General features: G+C 45.9%; 3 protein-coding genes and 1 long non-coding RNA gene across 13 annotated transcripts in view; 3 read left to right on the top strand and 1 right to left on the bottom strand.

Annotated features, from left to right (window-relative positions):
- The window catches only part of grip1 (glutamate receptor interacting protein 1), a 44,743-nt gene extending 36,560 nt beyond the window's left edge, over window positions 1-8,183 (top strand). For 4 of the 8 annotated variants that reach the window (XM_027282497.1, XM_027282492.1, XM_027282493.1 and 1 more), the window contains exons 16-27: window positions 170-315; window positions 685-829; window positions 1,310-1,449; window positions 1,560-1,766; window positions 1,888-2,041; window positions 2,397-2,435; window positions 2,671-2,782; window positions 3,801-3,833; window positions 4,704-4,814; window positions 4,894-5,010; window positions 5,105-5,251; window positions 5,336-8,183. In XM_027282497.1, the coding sequence (XP_027138298.1) occupies window positions 170-315; window positions 685-829; window positions 1,310-1,449; window positions 1,560-1,766; window positions 1,888-2,041; window positions 2,397-2,435; window positions 2,671-2,782; window positions 3,801-3,833; window positions 4,704-4,814; window positions 4,894-5,010; window positions 5,105-5,251; window positions 5,336-5,641 (1,657 nt within the window). In that variant the 3' untranslated portion in view covers window positions 5,642-8,183. The remainder of the gene's footprint in view (window positions 1-169; window positions 316-684; window positions 830-1,309; window positions 1,450-1,559; window positions 1,767-1,887; window positions 2,042-2,396; window positions 2,436-2,670; window positions 2,783-3,800; window positions 3,834-4,703; window positions 4,815-4,893; window positions 5,011-5,104; window positions 5,252-5,335) is intronic. The other 4 variants (XM_027282494.1, XM_027282499.1, XM_027282495.1 and 1 more) reach the window with 3 other exon arrangements.
- Window positions 8,184-9,080: 897 nt separating this feature from the next.
- On the top strand, window positions 9,081-9,938 carry LOC113746516 (uncharacterized). Its single transcript, XR_003462937.1, has 2 exons — window positions 9,081-9,200; window positions 9,252-9,938. It is a non-coding gene; the product is annotated as an uncharacterized LOC113746516 (long non-coding RNA).
- A 1,779-nt stretch (window positions 9,939-11,717) lies between these two features.
- lsm8 (LSM8 homolog, U6 small nuclear RNA associated) lies at window positions 11,718-13,664 on the top strand. Its single transcript, XM_027282507.1, has 4 exons — window positions 11,718-11,957; window positions 12,169-12,209; window positions 12,536-12,663; window positions 13,475-13,664. Exons 1-4 carry the CDS (start codon window positions 11,927-11,929, stop codon window positions 13,563-13,565), a joined length of 291 nt encoding a protein of 96 aa, XP_027138308.1. The 5' UTR covers window positions 11,718-11,926; the 3' UTR covers window positions 13,566-13,664.
- Window positions 13,665-13,803: 139 nt separating this feature from the next.
- Window positions 13,804-22,868, bottom strand: part of tymp (thymidine phosphorylase) — a 30,228-nt gene continuing 21,163 nt past the window's right edge. For all 3 annotated transcript variants that reach the window (XM_027282503.1, XM_027282501.1, XM_027282502.1), the window contains one exon: window positions 13,804-14,483. In XM_027282503.1, the coding sequence (XP_027138304.1) occupies window positions 14,341-14,483 (143 nt within the window). In that variant the 3' untranslated portion in view covers window positions 13,804-14,340. The remainder of the gene's footprint in view (window positions 14,484-22,868) is intronic.

Here is a 22,868-nt window from a genome sequence, read left to right on the forward strand (position 1 = left end):
CACACACAATGTTTAACATGCTGGCTCTCGTCCTCCACCAGGGCTCGCCAGATCTTCACAGGGGGTCACGAGAGAAGTAGAAAACATCAGAACGTCAGCTCTGTTGGTTCATCAGCTGTGACGTCACACCGTCAGGTAACGTTCTTCTAACGTTGCTGTTGTGTTTTAGGACGGGAACGTTGGAGTTGGGAGACAAGCTGCTCGCCATCGATAACATCCGGGTGGAGAACTGCTCGATGGAGGAAGCTGTCCAGATCCTGCAGCAGTGTGAAGAACTCGTCAAGCTGAAGATCCGAAAAGACGAAGACAACTCAGGTACGAAAATATCAACCAATCAGCAAACAGGACACGAACACAGTCTAAAACCTGGACGTAGTCTCCGTGACGTCCCCGCAGACTGTCTAAAACCTGGACGTAGTCTCCGTGATGTGTAGAGACGTTTCCAGACTCTTCAAACCTTGAGAAGACATTCAAGCACCTTCCAGACCGTCCTCAGTGATCCTTAAACATCACCAGGAATCCTGAAGAAGTCCTTGAAGACTTTTTTTAGGAGCTCTGTGACGTCTTTTGTAGCTTCAGGCTCAGATAAAGAATCTTTCATCGTTCAGCTTTGTGATGACGCACGTTCGGCCTCTCTTTCCCATCATGCCTCACTCATGAGTCTGTGTCGTGGTTTGTTTTCAGACGAGCAGGAAGTGTCGGGCAGCATCATCTACACGGTGGAGCTGCAGAGGTACGGAGGCCCGCTGGGAATCACCATCTCCGGCACCGAGGAGCCGTTTGACCCGATCATCATCTCCTCGCTGAGCAAAGGAGGGCTGGCCGAGAGGTACGACATGAAGTCAGCTGAGAGGACGTGTGTCACATTCATGTGTCAGTGTTTAGATCATTGATCATCATCATTGATCTGCAGGAGTGACGACGTGTTCAGGATGAAATGTCGCCACCTGCTGTTCATGAGAAACAACAACAGATTTTTTTTGTTTGTTTCTGTTTTAATTTGAAATGATTTATTTGTTTTATTTGAACTTAATGTTTTTTATTTTATCTTAAATAAATTCAAAGTAGATCATTTATTTTTAATGATTTCATTTATTTATGTTCTGAATCGTGTCATCGGGTCAGAAAACAAATTTTTTTTTTATTGTCGAGTAATTTAAAGGATTTAAAATCAGAAGAATGAAAAATATAAAATAATTTATAATTTATAAAACAAAAAGTTTGTGAAGAAACTGAATGTCTCGTTCAGTGTGTAACCCTGTGTGTGTGTGTGTGTGTGTGTGTGTGTGTGTGTGTGCGTGCTCTGTAGGACCGGTGCGATCCACGTGGGTGATCGTATTCTTGCGATCAACAGCAGCAGCCTGAAGGGGAAACCTCTGAGCGAAGCCATCAGTCTGCTGCAGCAGGCCGGAGAGACGGTGACGCTGAAGATCAAGAAGCAGGGAGAGTGTACGGACACACACACACACGCACACACAGAACTACACACTGCAGATCAACAAACGAATCATATGCCTCGTCAGAAATAATAATATTTATAATTTTTCGCCTCTCTTCAGTGTCGAGCCCAAAGTCCTGTGTGATTGGTCCAGGCCTGGGGCCGGGGGCGGGGCTTGTTCAGGAGCACCAGGATGGAGAGGAGGAGCCTGTTGTCATGGTCGCGCCTCTGTCCAGAGAGCAGAGAGCGTTCAGCACGCTGCCGTCAGTCGACAGCGCCGTGGAGTCGTGGGACGGATCCAACATGGACAGCAGCTTCACCACGCCGGGTACGAGACCTCTGACCTCTGACCTTTGACCTCTGACCTTTACCTTCATGTTTCAGGTCAAACAGTCGCTGTGTTAACACGATACTTCTGTGTGTGTGTGTGTGTGTGTGTGTGTGCTTAGCTCCACCATTTCAGTCGTCCACGTACAGTTTCCACGAGTGGCGCAACGCCAAGACGGCCAACAGCCAATCATCTTCCTCCACTCGCCAGAGAGCCAATCCGCTGTCAGATCTGGGTCTGAGTGATGACGAATGGGACCGCCCACCACTCGGAGGGTGAGAGAGAGAGAGAGTAAAAATATGTTGTCTGATGTCACGTCTCTGTTTGGTCATGTGACCATGTGATGTCAGCGAGCGGCGGGTGTGTTGACGTGTGTGTACACAGAGTATTTGTACACAGAGTATTTGTACTTTTACTTCAGCAAAACACCTGAATACTTCGTCCACCTCTGAGAGCCGCTGACCAGCCGCCGTGTGTTTACTTTGCGTTCAGTAATAATCAGACGTGACGACGTTCTTGTTAATTCTGTTGTTTTGTGAAGCGTTAGCGTTTTAGCTTTCCTCATTCAAACCAGTGGGAGCTGCTAGCAGCGAGCTAACAGCAGTAACAGCAGTGTGTCTCTGTCTGCAGAGGCTGTAATCTGCCCAGCGGTCTAATCACTGACAGCAGGTACCACGCTGACCTTTGACCTTTAACCCCACCCACCACACACACAGTCCTCCGTCACCCCCTCCAGCAGAAACCCTTACCTGGTGACCTTTGACCCCTGACACCTGCTGGACGTGGATGTCGTCTCTGCACAGCATGACCTGTCCGTCACCAACCCTCGTCTGTGTGTGTGTGTGTGAATCCAGCCATCATCCATCTTCTCTCTGATTGGCTGACCTTTGACCTTTCGCCACAGGTTCACTGTGGGGCACGACGGGACAGAACCGGACCAGGAGGAGAACTTCTGGTCTCAGGCTCTGGAGGATCTGGAGACCTGCGGGCAGAGTGGCATCCTGAGAGAGCTGGAGGTGAGCCGGACTGATGGAGTCACTGTCATCACACGTGTTGATAGACGTAGGGCTGGGTTTATTTTGATCCGATAGCTGAGCTTCATCAGAACACGACAGGTTCAGGCTGACTGTCGCCTGATTGGCTGCAGCGAGACGACCAGCTGCGTTTTTACAAAAGTTTCATCCAACTCAACTTCTGTGTTCAAATGTTAAGTTAAATTAAAGATGGCAACAAGTCTCTGTGAATAAATGATGCTCATAGTTTGAATGTAGTCACGATTTAAAGATGTTGTTTGTATTTCAAACAAAAAAGTAACACATGTAATTTAGTAAAGTCCGTGTCAAGTCCGAATAAATGTTCTGAGTTCATCAGACCAAAGAAGAAAGTGTCATTAACCATCCAGCCAAATTTGAATGATTAAAAATATCGACGAGTTTATGAAGTCAGGTAAAAATGAGTTCTCAGCTCCAGGACTGTGGGGGCGTGTCCTCTGAAGGCGCTGAGGCCACGCCCACTCGTGGGAGCCTGAAACGTGTCAGGCGAGTTCATAAAACGAACATGACTGACTCTGAAACACTCTGAGCTGAGATGAACTCTCTGTCTCTCTGCTCAGGGTGGCCTCAGCGTGTCATCGAGCCGCCCTTTAAGGACCGCCCACAAAATCCTGAGACTGAAAACTGGTGAAAAACCGTTTGAACCTCTGACTCCACATTTCAGTTCAAAGTCTTTTCACGTGTTTTCGGGAACTATTGTCCAACATATTTAACTTGTTTAAAAGAAATCTCCTTTACACGGACTTTAATGGTTCCCAAAGAGACTCAAACTGATGTTCCACTCTTTGTTTTACATCAGACAAACTCCATAAATATTAATAAATGTTGATATTTGGGACTTGCTGATGATGCTGAATGATGCCCAGCCCTACAGTATCAGTAGTTACAGTAGTTACAGTATTGGTTGTTCTCATGCTGAACGAAATGCAGCCGTTAAATGGAGTAATGAAGCTGAAAAGAGAAATGACTCCTTCTCTTCCAGGAGTCTGGAAAGGAAACGCACCTCCTCACTCTGGTATCCTCCTCCTCCTCCTCCTCCTCCTCCCTCTCCACGACTAACTCTCCTCCTGTCCTCTCCTCTCTCTCCTCTCTCTCTGACTGGAGTCTCAGCGTTGTCAAACATCAGACATGTTAGCTGTTTTCTTTGAATGTGACTCTCTAACTGCACCCCGGCAACGAGCCACCGACCACGGTGACGTCATTGTGACATCTTAGTGACATCACCACTCTCAGCTTCTGAGCAAGTCACGTGGCAGAGTCATGTGTTGCAACCAGGCATGGCAGTTTGAGCAAGGCATGCTTGGGAGAGCTTGTGCAAGGCCTGATGGGATAGTTTGTTTTGCCGGTCATGAAGCAGATCTGTCAAGTCATGCATGCGTCTGATGAGTCCTTGATTCTGATTGGCTGAGACGTGGGCATCTGTTGAGTGATGTGAGAAGACTTTGGTTCCGTTAGAACGTAGATCAGTAGAACCAAGAGTAGGTCTTATCAGTAGATCCAAAACAGAAGATCATGTCAGTCTTGACAATAGAAGCAGTTAGCAGGTTAGTCTGAGCAGTCATAGACCCTTTCAGAAGACGTACCAATGTAGAAGGTCGGTAGATCCATCAATTGACAACAGTAGATCCTGTAAGTCAGTGAGATCATTGACGTAGATTCCACTATTAGGAACAACACCAGGAGATCCAGTAGAAGCAGAGAGCATTAGATTTTATTATGTTAGAAGAAGCAGTAGATCCAGTGAGTAGATCCTCAGAATAGAAAGTCAGGACCAGGAGAACCTGTCAGAACAGACTTCGGACTCCCACGATGCCTTTGACCTCCGTGTTTTTGTTGATAGATCAGCTGTTTCTTGACTGACTTGTCTGTGATTGGATGTTTCCAGGCAACCATCATGTCAGGCTCCAGCCTCAGCCTGAACCATGACCCCACCCCCCTGCGCAGCACATTGGGCCGCCAGGCGAGCTTCCAGGAGCGCAGCAACTCCAGACCACAGGTAACCGGGGGCGGACCTGACCTGTCATACTTGAATGTACCTCTACGGTTTGTGTCTTATCTCCTTTGTCTTCTCTCAGGTGACGGCTCGGTCCAACACCTTGCCCTCTGACCCGCAGCGTCGAGCATTTGCCATGAGGAAGATGAGGCAGGAAGTCAATGAGATCCTAAACCAGAACCCTGTGGAACTCCACAAGGTGACATTTGACCCTTGTCTGACGCTGCGCTTCACCTGACTGGACGTTAATCTACTTGTTTTGATCCTAACCGAGCGTTCATCTGTGTTTATAGCTGAATCTGGAGAAGGCTTCAGATCTGGAGGATTTTGGTTTCAGCGTTTCTGACGGTTTGTTGGACCGTGGCGTCTACGTGAGCAACATCCGACCAGGAGGCCCGGCAGAGCGGGGCGGCCTCCGAGCCTATGACCGAATACTACAGGTACAAAAACACGAGTATCTACAGACACCTCTTGGGAACGCTCCCTAAATGTCGCCATTGGTAACCATTTAAACTTTCTTCCAGATCAACCACGTGCGGACCCGGGACTTTGACTGCTGCCTCGTCGTCCCACTGATCGCAGAGTCTCCAAACCATCTGGAGCTCGTCATCAGCCGTAACCCCACCTCCTCCTCCACGTCCCTGCTGGCCAATCACACCGATGGCATCACCAACAGCAGCCACTCCTCGCAGCCGGTCAGCAGCGAGCTGGGACCGTCGGATCAAGTAGAGGATGGCGGTCCGATCAAGTGGACCCAACCGGGAGACGGGCTGATGGCGGGGCTCGGGGTTGGGCTTGGAGTGGGGCAGGTGAATAATAAGTCCTTATAGCAGACAAAAACTGGATGAAACTGGATTAAACCAGTTGTAACCAGACTGGAATGGAGAGGTCAACAAGTAGAACAATACAACAAAGTTGAATTAAACTGGTTTAGACTCGTCCAAACTGGTTCAGAGTGGACCCCTCATGGTGCTACACACCCTCTGGATGAACTTTGACCCTTGACCACTAAAGTTTGACCTTTGAACTGCTGACGCAGCCTGAAAGCACACTGATGGACTGGAGCAACTCCTCACCCTTTTCACCTGAACCAGTTCTGTCACTGGAACCAGAACTATGACTACTGATCCAACTGGAACCACTGGAGCTACCGACTGGCCCAAGATGGATGGGTACAGATTCTGTTAGCCTAGAGCCATGGCTACTAATTCTACTTAAATCAGAGCCATTGCCAGGTCTTACTTGTCCAAGATGTATGGGCTCTGGTCTTAAAGGTTACAGAACCATGTCCCCACTGAAGCCACAGCTAATGGTCTTACTGGTCCAAGATACATGGGCTCTAGTCTTAGTGGTGACAGAACCATGGGTACTGGTCCAACTGATGCCAGAGCCACAGCCAGTGGTCTACGACATGGTCTTAACGGTCACAGAATCATGGGTATCAAGCCAGAGCCATGACCACTGCTTCTATGAGTCCAGAGCTGTGGCGCCTGGTCCTGATCTGGTCTTACCAGAACCGGAACCACCATGGCTTCTGGTTGTACAGGTCAAGAACCACAGCAGCACAAAGACTGATGGGACTTCAGAATCCAGAACCTGCTGATAGACAGACAGATTGCCAAGGAGACTAGGGATGCTCCGATCGGGCTGATCACATTGGGATTGTCCAAAATCTGAAACCCTTTTAAAGAAACCCACAACTGTGATTTATGTCAAAGACTCAACCTCACATCAGGTTTTTAGATAGTGAAGTACGGGGTATGCTTGAAACAAGTACGGATCCCAGCAGGGTTATGGGTAGAAGTACCCAGAAGGTTGGGTTAGGGTACGTTTGGGTTCAGGCAGATTGAAGAAGGTTGTGGTCAAGTGCGAGTCTTGAGATGGTAAAGTTTGAGTATAACAAGGTTGTTAGGACACGGTGGGGGTTAGGCGAAGGTTCGTGGTAGGTTGGGATAATCTAGAAGGACGGGATCTGTACGACCTCAACGAGATGCAGCTGCTCGAGTCTAATCCTGAAGGTTAACAAAGCTCTGAGACATCTAGAATTTATATATATATATATATATAATTAGCTATATCTATTAGCTTGTAGCATGCTACCAGAGTAGCACCCCAAAGACACTTTATCTAGAGTCCGACCAAGGAGTTCGTGCTTGTAGTAGGTGGACGGTACCAATATGTTCGTCAGAGCTTGTCTTGATGGTGACAAGAATAACTTTCAGAATCAGCCTTTGTAGAGATTGACATGAAATTAGCGAGAACGAACCCCCCAGATGTTTAACGCCCTGAAGGTTCAGATCTTTTCAGAAAGGAAACCCCCAAAGATTTAGAAGGTTTAACCTCCCGTAAATTTCCTGTACAGCTGCAAATTTAACTAAATCATGTGACCCATGAAGGTACCCAAAGGCAGCGTGGTTAAGGTTTAGATTGGACGAACAGAACTGGTGAGGTTCTCCCTCTGGCGGAGCTCAGAAAGGTTCATCCAAGTATGTGTGGTGACTATAAGGGCTGGGTATCGAACCTTAATATTGTTTTGGTACCGACCAAAATGTCTGTGTAGCACAAAAACTATCAAGCACCAGAAGTTGGCGTCAAACGACGGCGACAGTGGTGGAAAACGGGCGTCCGCGATGGATCAGCTGATTCTGATCGGAGCATCCCTGATTAAACGAGGCGTAACGAGGATTCACTGTTAAGATTTGAGTTCTGTGCCATTGACGAGCTGCAGACTGGAAGAGTAATAATAATCATGTGATGATGATGATGATGATGATGACGACGACACTGAGCAGTTCAATAAGAATCTTTTTCTACTGTTTACATCTGTTGGACTGGCCACACTGTGTGTATGTATGTGCGCGTGTCTGTTTGTATGTTACGTGTGCGTGTGTTAAACACAAGGCCAGTTAAAGCCCCGCCCATCTCCAAAACTCCTCGTCTTGGCTTAGCCCCGCCCCCCCTCACCACCACCACCTTCTTCCCTCTCGACCAATAGGCAGCCAAGATAGATGACCTTGTCAGACGGCAGCAGTTCTGAAAGATTCAGCTGATTGGCTGGAACCAATCAGAAAAAAGAAAAAAAAAACTTCTCTGCCTGTCTGTGATTGGTTCTCCTCGACCCGACCAATCAGCTCCCAGGAAGAAGCCAAGCATGCCCCCGCCCTGACCCCGCCCCTCCCAGTGACAGTGATCTATTATGCTAATCGATCGGTGTGTTTTTTGATTGACTGTTGTCGGTTTTCTCTGTTTGTTTGTTTGTTTGTTTGTTCGTTTCCATGGCGACCGAACCCGAAAAAAATATGTAAAATAGAGAAGAAGAAAAAAAAAAAGTTTCGGTGACGTCGCCGTTCACGTCGAGAAAAGAAAAAAAAACAACAAAACATCGAACCCTGAAAAAGTTTCACCTCATTAACCACGAAAAGAAAAACGACATCGTTACACGAGAAAAAACATCCTGATGAAACAGGACACCTGTGACAGTAAATACCTGTGTGTGTGTGTGTGTGTGTGTGTGTGTGTGTGTGTGTGTTTTGGAGTGATGTCAACATCTTCCTGCTCTCACCTCAGTCTGAACTCACTATTTAAACTGGCCAATCAGAACCCTCCCTCAGCGCCAAACGACAGTTACAAACCCTCCCCCAGCCAATCAGCTCTCTGCTTTAAAGAGCTTTGGATCCGAGAGCTGTGATTGGCTGCTTCGACTGAAGCACAGCGCTAGGATACAGTTAGCACGGGGCTAGCATTAGCCTAACAGCAAACAGCTAACACACGGATAACATCTAACTAACCTAGAAGTTAGCACGTGACTAGCCCAAGGCTAACACCAGTGTAGTGTAGAGTCAACAAATGCCTAGCACAAGGCTAACATAGGGCTAACACCTGGCTAACACCTGGCTAACATGTATCCGGTAAACACCTGAGTGACATAACAACACGGTAGAAAACGGCTTGTGCACGGCTAACATGTAGTAAACAAAGCCAATATTTGGTTAGCACAAAGCTAACATTGGTAAATGATTGCTAATATGCTTGTTTAGCATTCAGCTAAAGCAGAGCTAACACCTGGCTACAACAGCTAGTTGCTAGCATAGGGCTAACACAGCTGATACACAGGTAGTGCACATAAAAACAAGGCTAGCACAAACCTGGACCACAGCTAATATCTAGATAGCACAGCTTAGGTATTAGCACGGGGCTAACAGAGCGGATATAGTGTACGTTAAAACAAGGCTAACACACAGTAAACATAGCCAGTGAGGTTAGCACACGGCTAACACACGGCTAACACACGGCTAACATAGCCAGTGAGGTTAGCACACGGCTAACACACAGTAAACATAACCAGTGAGGTTAGCACACGGCTAACACACAGTAAACATAGCCAGTGAGGTTAGCACACGGCTAACACACGGCTAACACACGGCTAACATAGCCAGTAAGGTTAGCACACGGCTAACACACAGTAAACATAGCCAGTGAGGTTAGCACACGGCTAACAGAGCTAGCATTCAGTTTAGCTAACAGACAACACAGGCTACTATTAGCTTTCATTTAGCACACAGGTAGCATAGAGCTAACAGCTAGCTGTAATATAGCTAACGTTACACAAACGCCTGTTAGCATTTTAGCGCTTAGCCGAGACAAAGTGTTCGACCAATAGGAAAGAGCCACAGAGCTGAGGGGGCGTGGCTTCAGGAGGGTTTGACGAGTGAGATCTAAAGCCATACACACTGTGTTTGTGCGCATGTTATTAACTGTGTGTGTGTGTGTGTTTGTATGTGTGTGAGTGTGTAACATTGCAGGGATTTGCACTCTAGTGATTCACCTCAGCAAGACGTCCACCCACACACACACACACACACACACACTTACACACACACACACACGCATTGCACTGCCATTTGAAATAGTGGGTCAGATTAGTTTCCATGTAGCTTCACCAACCAACCAAACTGTATTTTTCTTTAAAGGAACAGGGATGTTGTAAAGTATTTTTGTACAAATTTAATACTTTGGTAGCATGACGTTCCTGGTGTTTGTCCTGTCGGGCTCCACTGCTCCTCCACCCCCCGTTTGTATGGACGACTACTGAGCAACAATAAAGATGAAGACCTGCTGGGAGGATGGACTCCGTGTTTGATTCTTAATTCAACGCACAACACGAAAAAATCTGAAAAGTGACAGATTCAGTTCAACATAAGAAAAGTTCAATAATATTTAATATTTATTTTTACACTTTACAGTAAAACACAATCATGTTTCTTGGCAAATATACAGAATGAAGTAGTATTTTACTGACAGAATGTTAATTGTGCAGTAAAACACTGTAATATTTCATGGAAAACCTTCATGTTACAGTATTCATGCAGCATTTTCAGGTCAGTTTTACGGCAAAACAGCGGGAAAAAAACTTAAATTTATACGGTAAAATATGAAATAAAATGCTGATGTTAAACATGAAAACAGCAGCTTAATATTAGTTTTACTGTAAAAACATTGTTTTTTTTTACATTTTACAGTAAAACATATTTCTTGGCAAAACGTCATTTTAAGTGAAATTATACAGAATAAAGTATTTTAATGACAGACTGTTAAATGTACAGTAAAACACCGTAATATTTTTTTACAGTGTTCACGTCAACTTTATTGTCAATGCTGCCACATGTACAGAGAATTGAAATAATGTTTCCCTCATATCCCTGCTGCAAACAGCAATATACATGAAATATGAAAATTAGTTAAAAGATCTCTAAGAAAAATACAGCAAATATAAAAGATATAAAAATACAGTTGCTTATTAAAAACAAACAAACTTAACAAACTTATTAAAAATGAAACGCCTTAAATGTGAAATCAAACCTTTTACCGTGATATTACCGTAAATAAAAGAGCACCAGTCTCCACCATGAGCACCTTCTACCACAGAGAGCGTCCTGACCAGCTGCGTCACCGCAGACTGAGTGCCCCCTTCCCTGCATCTACGACACGCCTGGCCCGCAAAGCACTCAGCATTGCGGGCCACAAATGCACAAAGCAAATGACAGCAGCCACTTTACAAACCCAGTTTCAGCGTGTGCATCAATGCTGCACGACCAGCTGTTTACAATAAGTTCACACTGTGTTCTATATATTTATCTTTGATGTGTCTCACTGTTCTAATACCATATTTATACTTAAATATTTTTTACACAGTCTTTTCTTAGACATCTGAATTTTATATTTCATGTATGTTGCTGTTTGCAGCGAGATATTCTCAGTATGTCCTGTACATGTGTTGACAATAAAGTTGAAAATACGGTAAAATTCAACCACAACTTCCTTTTTTAATTTATATTAATTTATTTTATTTTTTATTTTAAATGGACGGATTGGTTTAAAGTTGGCGGTTAGAAAAACGTTAAAACTGTTAAAAACTTTAAAACCGTTAAAATCTTCAAAATCTTTAAAACCGTTAAAAACTTTAAAACGGTTAAAATCTTTAAAACGTTAAAACCGTTAAAATTGTTAAAACCGTTAAAAACTTTAAAACCGTTAAAATAGTTAAAAACGTTAAAATTGTTAAAAACGTTAAAAAAGTTAAAACCGTTAAAAACGTTAAAATTGTTAAAACCGTTAAAACCGTTAAAATCTTTAAAACCGTTAAAACCGTTAAAATCTTTAAAAAAGTTAAAACCGTTATAACCGTTAAAATCGTTAAAATCTTTAAAACCGTTAAAATCTTTAAAACCGTTATAACCCTTAAAATATTTAAAAACGTTATAACCGTTAAAACCGTTAAAATCTTTAAAACCGTTATAACCGTTAAAATCTTTAAAAACGTTATAACCGTTAAAACCGTTAAAATCTTTAAAAAAGTTAAAACCGTTATAACCGTTAAAACCGTTATAACCGTTAAAGTGTTGACAGAAATCTGAAACCGGATGTGACGTCCCGCTCGGCGCTCCGCTCTCCTGCCTGGATCGGTCTCTCGGTGCTGGATCAGCTCGGTCTGACTCTCCGGTGTTTTGTCGCCGTTAAGCTCGCGCTGCCCGTTTCTCCGTCACGTTTCATCACAGAGCCGGACCGGCGGGAACGTTTACCGACACACCGACACACCGAGCCCGGCAGGAAGCAGCATGTCCACCGCGCTGGAGAGCTACATCAACCGTATCCTGCTAACGTGCTAACAGGCTAACAGGCTAACTGCCGTCTGAATGAATGGAGCCATGCTAGTTAGCTTAGCATAGCTGCTCTGTGTGTACAGCAGCTTCATGAACTGTTTTAATTAAAGTTAATTATTTTAATTAAAGTTAAATGTTTTAATTAAAGTTAATTAACGTGAATTTTAAGGTTTGTTTCTTTGACGCGGTGCGTTCAGGGACCGTGGCCATCGTCACGTCAGACGGCAGGATGATCGTGGTGAGTTCAAGGACTCCTTTAATTAGTCAGCTGTTTGTGTTCCTGTGGGCCTCAAACTCATCACGGCTAATTAATCTGTATGAATCAGGGGGGTCCAAAGTACGGCCCGGGCCCGATCACGGGCCGCGGTCAGATGTCCTGCGGCCGATCTGAGCTTCATGTTTATAAAATATCATTTATGACCTGCTGGACTGGACCCGGCTGGTTCAATCAGACTGAAATATTTTTAGGATTTCAAACCTAAAGAGACAAAAAAATAAAATAAAACATCTCGTCTCTTCTATCTTTGTGTGTGTGTGTGTGTGTGTGTGTGTGTGTGTGTTCAGGGCACTCTGAAGGGCTTCGATCAGACCATCAACCTGATCCTGGATGAGAGTCACGAGCGAGTGTTCAGCTCCAGTCAAGGGGTGGAGCAGGTGGTGCTGGGACTGTACATCGTCAGAGGAGACAACGTGTGAGTGACCTTTGACCTCTGACTGTTTTTCAAGTGTTTATATGTTTTGTATTTACAGACAATAATAAACGAATAGAAACTGTAAATAAATGTAGAGTCTGACAGACATTATTACTGACACTGCAGCAGCACAGAGACTTCAGTAAAGTCAGTCAAAGGCAGCTGGAGGTTGCCGAGCAACCAGGGTCAGCTGCAGGTCAGAGCAATTAACTGCAGCTGTGCTCTGTCTGTGTGTGAGTGACTGCTGAGAGACACAGAAAATCTCTAAATGAAGCCCCTCCAACTAGTGGACACTAATGCCAAACGGTAGGTGGTATCAAAAAGCCCAAATGACCGTGAGCATCCTCATCTTGTCGACCATGTGAATGCTGAATTTCAGTGTGTGAAGTTAAAAAATGTGACCTGGGGAGAGAGAGAAAGAACAGGTGCCCCGTGCTCCTTTGGGAAATTTCTCCTCTCCAGTTTACATGGGAGTAGATGGGGCTGTCGGTGGGTGATCCTGGAGCATCAGTGCGTCTCCCGCCAAAACTATAAGTCTGACAGCTTCAGCAGTGATATCGCTGCGTAGCCCACGAATTTTCCTACGTTTCTATGTAGAAATTATTTCTGTAGAGTCACATCTGTGGCCACGAGAGCCGTTTGCAAATGTATTTTCTGACAAATGTTTCTCTCCCTCTCCACTCTAGCTCTGGAACATTCTACCAATACACACCCATTGTAAACTTTGCCGTGGTTTTTGGTGAAACTCTTAGAAAGTCTCAGCACGAAGCTTCTTTAAGAAAATCCCGTATAATGTGTGTGTGTGTTTCAGGGCGGTGATCGGGGAGATCGACGAGGAGACCGACTCCACTCTGGATTTAGGAAACATCCGAGCCGAGCCGCTGAACTCTGTCGTCCACTGACCTCTGACTCCTCCCCTTCCTTTCCGGACGGCGTGACTCAGCTGTGTGCGTGTGAACTGTTTGTGTTTGTATTTTTTATAAATAAAGAAGTGAACTGTTTGTTTGTTTGAACTTTTTTATGCAAGTTTTTTTTTGTCAGATTGAAATTGTTAAATAAAGTTTCGTTTGTCAACAAAATGTTTGTTTTTCTTTTGAAACTGAAAAACTTTTTCAGGTAAAAACTGAAACTTCTATGAAATTTAGTCAAATAATTTTTTTTAATGTTTATAATAAATAAAAAAACAAATAAATGTACCACCAGTCAACACTTGAAATGCCTCGCGCGTCGATCACTTCAACTCATTCAGACATGTTGCGTTCAGGATCACACACAAACTCGGATCCTTTTATTGTTTTCGGCAGGAAGTGATCAGAGTCATTCATTCATTCAGATTTTGTCCAAGTGCTGCACTTAAAAGGACAGTTCAGGTTATTTAAAGTGTTTCTATGATCCACAGTCAGTGTGTCGTGGATCAGTCTTTTAAATGAACACTTTAAATAACCTGAACTGTCCCTTTAATAACTTATATTACAACATATTCAGACTAATAATACAAAATATAATCAGCACATAAATTTTGATGGATTATTAAACATGAAACTTTATTGAGCACCTCTCGTTTAAAGTGTTAAAAATGTCATGTTAGCAACAGTAACTAAGGAGAGGCGGGGCTTGTTGTCATGTTTGTTGTAGTTTGTCCTGATGACTTAATAAATAAAACGAAGCACACGCGTGTTAATGAGGCAGCAGTAGTTCTTGCACCAGAGGTTGTGTTTGTGTGTCGTCGGGACATCCCAGCGTCAGAGCGTTCTGCAGACGACTGATCTGGTCTGCGGTCGGAGCCGGATCCTCGAAATGGAGCCGCAACCAGGGAGTACCTGAAAATACAAAGAGGTTAACAGACTGTCCCTAAACTCGTTGTCATCGTCGTCATCATCATCGTCGTCGTCGTCATCGTCGTCGTCATCATCGTCATCATCATCGTCGTCATTGTCATCATCGTCACTGTCATCGTCGTCGTCATTGTCATCGTTGTCGTCGTCGTCGTCATCATCGTCGTCATTGTCATCGTCGTCATCATCGTCGTCATCGTTGTCATCGTCGTCATTGTCATCGTCGTTGTCATTGTCGTCATCATCATCGTCGTCGTCATCATCGTCGTCAGCATCGTCATCGTCGTCGATGACGATGACAGTGACGATGACAATGACGACGATGATGACGACGACAATGACGACGATGATGACGACGATGACAATGACGACAATGATGACGACGATGACGACGACGATGATGACGACGATGACGATGACAATGACAATGACGACAATGATGACGATGACAACGACGATGATGACGACGATGATGATGATGCCGATGATGATGACGCCGATGATGATGACAATGACGACGATGATGACAATGACGACGATGATGATGACGACGATGACGACGACAATGACGACAATGATGATGACGATGATGACGATGACGACGACGACGACGATGATGATGACGACGATATGACAAATGACGGTGCTGAACGCGTGATAGACGACCATGACGACGATGAGCAGTGACGATTGATGACGAAGTGACTGATGATGACACAATGACGACGACAATGACGACGATGATGACGTGATGACAAACGACGATGACAATGACGACGACGAAATGACGACAATGACAAATGATGGACGATGATGACGACGATGTATGACGACGACATGATGACGATGCGACGATGACAGACGATGATGCGAGACGATGACGACATGATGACAGTGACGATGATGATGATGCACGACGATGATGTGATGACGAGATACGACAATGGACGAGATGACCAGACACGATGCTGACGACGATGACGACGATGATGATGACGTGATGATGATGACGATGAACGACGACAATGACGACGACAAGACGATGACGACGATGATGACGACGATAGACGACGATGAGATGATGACGAGACGACATGACGACGATGATATGATCGACGAGATGATGACGACGATGACGATGATGACGACGATGACGGCGATGATGACGATGACGACGATGACGATGATGATGACGACAGACGACGATGACGACGACGATGATGACAGTGACGATGATGATGATGACGAGGAGATGATGAGACGACTGATGACGACATGACGACGACGACGACAATCGACGATGATGATGACGACGATGACGACGACGATGATGGATGACGATGATGATCGACGATGACGATGACTGACGACGACAATGACGACGACAGACTGACGCATGACGGACGATGATGAGCCGATGACGATGACGACGACGATGACGATAACGACGATATGACGCGGAGACGACGACGATGATGATGATGAGATGGATGACGACGACTGATGACGATGATGACGACGATGACAACGACAGATGACGACGACGAGACAATGACGACGATGATGACGACGATGACAATGGGGGACGATGACGACGACGATGACGACGATGACAGCGTGATGACGACACGATGACGATGACAGGACGATGACGACACGATGCGACAATGATGCATGACGACGATGACGACGATGCTGACGATGATGATGACGACGATGATAGCGACGATGACGCGACTGATGATGAACGACGAGCGACAACGGACGATGACGACGATGATGATGACGACGACGATGACGACAATGACGCGATGATGACGAATGAGAGCCGATGATGACAGTGACGATGATGACGACATGACGATGAGACGACAGACGATGACGACGACAATGACGACGATGATGACGACGATGACAACGACGATGACAATGACGACGATGACAATGACAATGATGAGATGATGACGCACGAGATGACGACCGATGAGCGACGAGATTAATGCCGCGGCGATGATGACGATGACAGTGACGACGATGATGAACGACGACGTACGATGACGACGATGATGACGTGAGACTGATGATGATGACGACGACGATGATGCGACGACGATGATGACAGTGACGATGATGATGATGTGACGACGACGATGAGATGATGCATGACGACGACGACAATGACAACGACGATGACGACGATGATGACGACGATGATGACGACGAGATGACGCGACATGACGACGATGATGACGACGATGACGACGATGACGACGACGACGCGATGACGACGACGATGGACGACTGATGACGGGACGATGATGATGAACGACGATGACGACGACGACGACGGACGACTGACGATGATGATGATGACGATGATGACGACGGATATGACGACGATGACGACGACAATGCAACGACGATGAATGCGACGACGTGACGACGACGATGACGACGATGACACGATGTGACGACAATGACGATGCGTGACGATGCAAGACGACGTGGACGACGATGATGATGACGACGATGCGACGATGATGACGATGCTGATGACGACGATGACAATGATGACGATGATGACGACGGGACGATGATGACGTGATGACGACGATGATAATGACGACGACGATGATGACGATGACGACAGTGACGACGATGATGATGAGACGACGATGACGCGATGAGACAGTGACGATGATGAGACGATGACGACGACGATGATGAGACGATGATGATGAACGACGATGATGATGACGATGATACGATGATGATGATGACGACGACGACAATGACGAACGACGATGAGACGAGATACGACGATGGATGACGACGATGACGAGACGACAAGAGAGACGACGAGCCAATGACGATAGGACGACGACAATGACGACGACGACGTGACAATGACGATGATGATGACGACCTGGACGTGACGAGAAGATGACGACTGAGACATGACAATGACGACGACGATGACGTGACGATATTGTGTGCGGGATGATGATGATGGACGACGACGATGACGACGACAGATGACGACGATGACGATGACGATGATGACGACGATGCGACGACGACGATGACAATGAACGATGATGACGACGACGATGACGACGACAGATGACGACAATGACGACGATGACGATGACCGATGAGGACATGAGCGAGAGGATGATTGCACGACCGACGATGATGATGAGACGACGATGATGAGCCGACGTAGACGATAATGAGACGATGACGACGGTGAACGATGACGACGATGATGAACGACAATGACACGACAGATGACAATGAAGACAGTGCACGATGACGACGACGCGATCGAATGAGCAGACGACGATGATGACGAAGCGGATGACGACGACGATGACGAAGACGACGATGACCTCGTATATCCATCGTCGTCATCATAATCGTCGTCATCATTCATCGATCGTAACTGTCGAATCATCGATCAATGTTCCATCGTCGTCGGCATTATCATCGTCAATTGTCCTCGTCCAACAATCATCATCGCGTCATTGTCATCATCGGCACTGTCATCATCGCACTGTCATCGTCGTGTCATTGCGTCTCATCGCGTCATCGGCGTCATCGCTTGCATCGTCTAGTTGTCATTGCTCGTATCATCATCATCGTCGTAGTCATCATCGTCGTCCGAATCGTCATCGTCGTCGTCATGGTCGTCACTGGTCGTCATCGTCGTCATGTCATCATCATCGGCGTCATCATGCATCGGCCATCACATCATCTCCGTTGTCATGTCACATTGTCGTCATTGTCATTGTATTCTCATCGTCGTCATCGTCGTCGTCGCATCGTGTCGTCATCGTCATCATGTCGTCATTGTCATCGTGTCGTCGTCATCATCTCGTCATTGTCCGTGTGCATCATGCGTCACTTTCGTTCATCATCCATCATGTCATCATCATCGTCGTCGACGACAATGATGAATGACGATGACATGATGTGACGATGGAGACGATGATGACGCGATGATGATGATGATGACGACGACGATGATGGACGACGATGACGACGGACGAGCAGACGATGACGAGAGATTGACGACGACGATGACGAGACGACGACGATGAACGACGATGTGGACGGAACAATGACAACGACGTGACAATGACGACGATATGACGATGAACGACGACGATGATGGACGATGACGACGACGATGACTTGACGACGGCGATGACGACCGACGATGACGACGACACGATGGACAATGACGATGACAATCAATCATCAGTGTCGTTCATTGTTCGTCGTCATCTCATCATCATCAGCTCGTCGTGTCATCGTGCATCGTCGTCATCATCGTCGTCATCATCTATCGTCGTCATCGTCGTCGTTCTCGTCTCGTCAGTCATGTCTGTCATCGTCGTTCATCATGTCGTCATCGTCGTGCTATCATCATCGTCGTCACATCGCAATAGTTATCAATCCGTCATCGCTATCTCGCTCAATCGATCATCGTCGTCGTCGTTCATCGTCTTCGTCGTCAAGTCATCTCGTATCGTCTGAATGGTCATCATGCATCATCGTTCATCATCATCGTAGAGAATCATCGTCAATGTCGGTATCGCGTGTTCATGTATCATGGCGTCATCGGCGTGTCATTGTCCATCGTCGTCGTCTCATCGATCGTCCGCTTGTCGCCATCATCGTGCGTTATCATCTCGTCGTCATCGACCGTCATCGTCGTCGTAATCGTCGTAATCATAGTCGCGTAATCATAGTCGTCATCATCGTCCGTCGTCATCATCAACGTCACGTCATCGGTCGAGCTCATCTGTCATCATGCGTCATCATCGTTCGTCATCATCATACGTCATTGTATCGTCGTCGTCATTTCGTCTATCATCTCTCGTCATCATATCATCGTCATATCAGTCGTCGTCTCATAATCATGCATCGTACACCGTCGTCTCACGTCGTGCATTATCATACGTCTGAATCATCATCGCATTGTCATCGTCGTCATCGTTTCGTCATATAGTCGTCAATCATATATCGTCGGCATTGTCATCATCGGCCTGTCATCGTCGTCGTCATTGTCTAGTCGTCGTAGTCGTACTTCGCTCAATGCATCTCTCTAATGTCGTCATCTGTGGTCATCATCGTGCGGTCATCGTCGTCATGCAGCGATCGTCATTGTCATCGTGCGTGTCATTGGTCGTCATCATCATCATTCGTCGGTCGTCATCATACGTCGTCAGCATCGTCATCGTCGTGCCGTCACGTCGTCATGTCATCTTCATCGGCGTACACATCATCGGCATGCATCATCATCGTGGGCGTGTCACTCGTCATCATTGTCGTCATTGTCATTGTTCTCGTCATCGTCGTCATCATCGTCGTCTCGTAATAAAGCGGCAGTCATTGTCGTGTCTCATCGCGTCATTGTCATCGTCAACTGGTCATCGTCATTGGTCGTCATCATCGGCGTCATCGTCGTCATCTATTCGCATATCATATCGTCTATTGTCCGTCGTCATCATCGTTCGTCTTGTCATCGTCACGTGTCACGTCCTTGTCGTCATCATCGTCATCATCGGCTCATCATCATCGGCATCACATATCGTCTTGTCATCGTCATACATGTCGTCATGTCATTGTCATCTCATCGTCGTCATCACGTCGTTGTCCATACGTCGTCATTGTCGTCGTCATCATCGTCTGAAGTCATCGTCACTGTCGCTCGTATTGTCGTCATCATCGTCGTCATCACGTCGCATCATCTTCGTCGTCATCATCGTCGTACGCTCGTTCATCAGAGTCGTCGGCATCATCGTCGTCGTCTCATCGTCGTCGTCATCATCGTCGTATCGTCATAGTCATAATCGTCCGTCTTACATCATCGTATTCATTGTAGCGTCATCATTCATATGTCATCATCATGTCGTCGTCGTCATCGTCGGTCGTCATCGTCATGTAGTATCATCATCATTCATCATGTCCTCAGTCCGTCGTCTTCATTGTCATCATCATCGTCATTGTCATCGTCGTCATTGTCGTCGTACTCATGTCGTCATTTCATCGTCATGGTCATCGTCATCGTCGGCATCATCGTCGTCATCATCTCGTCATTCGCGTCGTCAAGTCGTCGTCACGACACGTATCATCATGCGAACAGGGTAGGCGAAGAAGGCCGATAAAGAGGATAGAAGAGCAAAAGATAGAAGTAGGGGCGACAATTGACGAGAATCACTAGGGAGGTTAAGTAAGACCGGGACAAAGTACAGGTGAGATAACAAAGGTGAGACACCAGCCTAATGTAGCATCGGCAGGACCTGGACGGTCGTCAATCACTGTTGTCCTTTACTTAGGCTTTACTTGCACCAGTTAGATGGAAATGTCATACATGAGTCAAAGGTCATACCTACAGTTAAGTAAACCTCTGTGCTTAGTCGTCGCCCACAGGTTCGAGGTCATACAGTGATGCAACAGTCAACCTAACTCGAACTAGTAGACATAAGGCTGACAGCATCTTTAGCACTACAGTCGTTGTTGTCGTTATCAGCTCATCTTAGCGAGCTGACATTTTACATCGTGAAACAATCTGGTTCTATGAAGTGGAGTCTTAATTGATGAAACAGCGCGCGTCCTGAGTGTCACGATGTATGGCATCAGGGAGAGGTGCTTGGGGCGTCATAGGAAGTACATGTAAAGCTAACCAGTCCTAGCAAGTACTACAATACATGGGATGAGCATTAAAAAAGGCTTTGGCCAAACTAGACATGGTGGGTTATTGGGAAAAATTATTGAGACATGGATATATTAGGCGTGGGGTTTTTTTAGGGTCAGGCCTATGTTAATAGGATCAAAGTCGATGTTTGAACAATAGTAAAAAATACAAGTCTTTTTGCAATTGCACTTTATGGGATAGAAGATGTAGACAATTCATTTTGATAAGACTATGTTATGGGTAGAACTAGCAGAGGAATCTTATCTTTCCCTGAGCACATTTTGGTATGTTTAATAACAAATACACACGGATCGGAGTTAACTATAGATGGGAAGCGATAAACAACGTTGTATGTGAGATAAGGAATTAGGTGAATTTATGTGTGAAATACACAGAGGTACATTGACATCTGTTCTGGTAATTGCTGTGCATATACCCTAAAAGATGTGGTCCATCTTTGTCTCAAATGAAAGTGTTGCCAAGCATTTTTTGGTGGACCTGATCTATAGATCTCCTCTCTCTTCCTCTCTTTCTCTGTCTGTCCTTTCCCCCACTTTCTTTATTTACCTCTCTCATCTCTAGCAGCTTCTCTCGAAACTCACTCCGTTATTGGCCTCTTCAGTTTCTACTTGCCGCGATCGGAGCACAATCGTCGTCTGTGTTCTCATTGCTTTGCTATATTTGCAACCTCTGTTATTGCCTCCCCTTCTTAATTCTCTCCTTACTTCATGTCGGTTATAAAATACGCGCTTATGAGAGATTTCAACACTTCAGCAATGATACATGCCTGTTCACTGAGTGCTCAACTCTCGCCTAGTGTTGCAGTGGACTTTAGCATAAAACTAGTCTGCGCACGCTGGTGACGAGTAAAGAACGGAGTTCCTTTCCTAAATCGTGTTTTCATAATGTTAGTGAGAGTGAACTGCCAGGAGATTGCTCCAGGTGCGAGTGTATGCAGCCGCCTGCAGAGCGTGAGTGCAAGAGCGAGAAACCACCACATAGAACCCACCATCATTTGTAAATTTTCAGGCCTGGACCATAATCTTTCCCCTTATGGCTGGTGGGTGAGTCTGAAATGTTTGCATGCCTGAGTACCGAGTGGTGGGATTCGGAGGGGGTAACGCTTGCAAGTCCTGATCTCGGATTGATGCGCTCATAGTATAGATGAGTTTAAAACCAAAGGAACCTTGAAGCCCACCACCGCTTCAGAGCTGCTCATATGACATCAATTAAGAGGCAGAGCAAACAGGTTAGTTCAGAAGTGTAGTTCCCTAGGTTGAATGCAACCGTTGGAAGCGTATTAGTTTCTTGCTCCCGGTACGTCAGAAGCGGGGGCTCGGTCTCATTGGTTTAATCGCCGTGGTGCAGATCATCGTCGTCATCGGCGTCAGCGACACAATCAGTCAGCAATATATGAAACATGTGTCATTGGCCGATCATTCATATGGTGTTTATAATCATATGTTTGTCTCGACGTCATCAGTCGTCGTATAGGGAGGAAGCAAGAGTAGGCAATAGTCGTATAATAGAAGTCATGTCGTGAGCTGAATCGTCGTAAGATTATACCTAGTATAATAGGTTCAGCGGCTGGGGGGTTTCGACCGATTATGGATGCATACAGTAATCGCTAGTCGTTGAATAAGAATAGTAGGTTCAGAGTCGTA

The sequence above is a fragment of the Larimichthys crocea genome, chromosome X, assembly GCF_000972845.2.
Source record: "Larimichthys crocea isolate SSNF chromosome X, L_crocea_2.0, whole genome shotgun sequence".
Lineage (NCBI taxonomy): Eukaryota > Metazoa > Chordata > Actinopteri > Sciaenidae > Larimichthys > Larimichthys crocea.

Excerpts from the sequence above, each read along its gene's own strand:
- lsm8 (XM_027282507.1), top strand. The coding sequence starts at position 11,927 with ATGTCCACCGCGCTGGAGAGCTACATCAACC. Across the intron at positions 11,958-12,168 it reads GCTGGAGAGCTACATCAACC|GGACCGTGGCCATCGTCACG; the intron begins GTATCCTGCTAA and ends CGGTGCGTTCAG. Across the intron at positions 12,664-13,474 it reads ATCGTCAGAGGAGACAACGT|GGCGGTGATCGGGGAGATCG; the intron begins GTGAGTGACCTT and ends TGTGTGTTTCAG.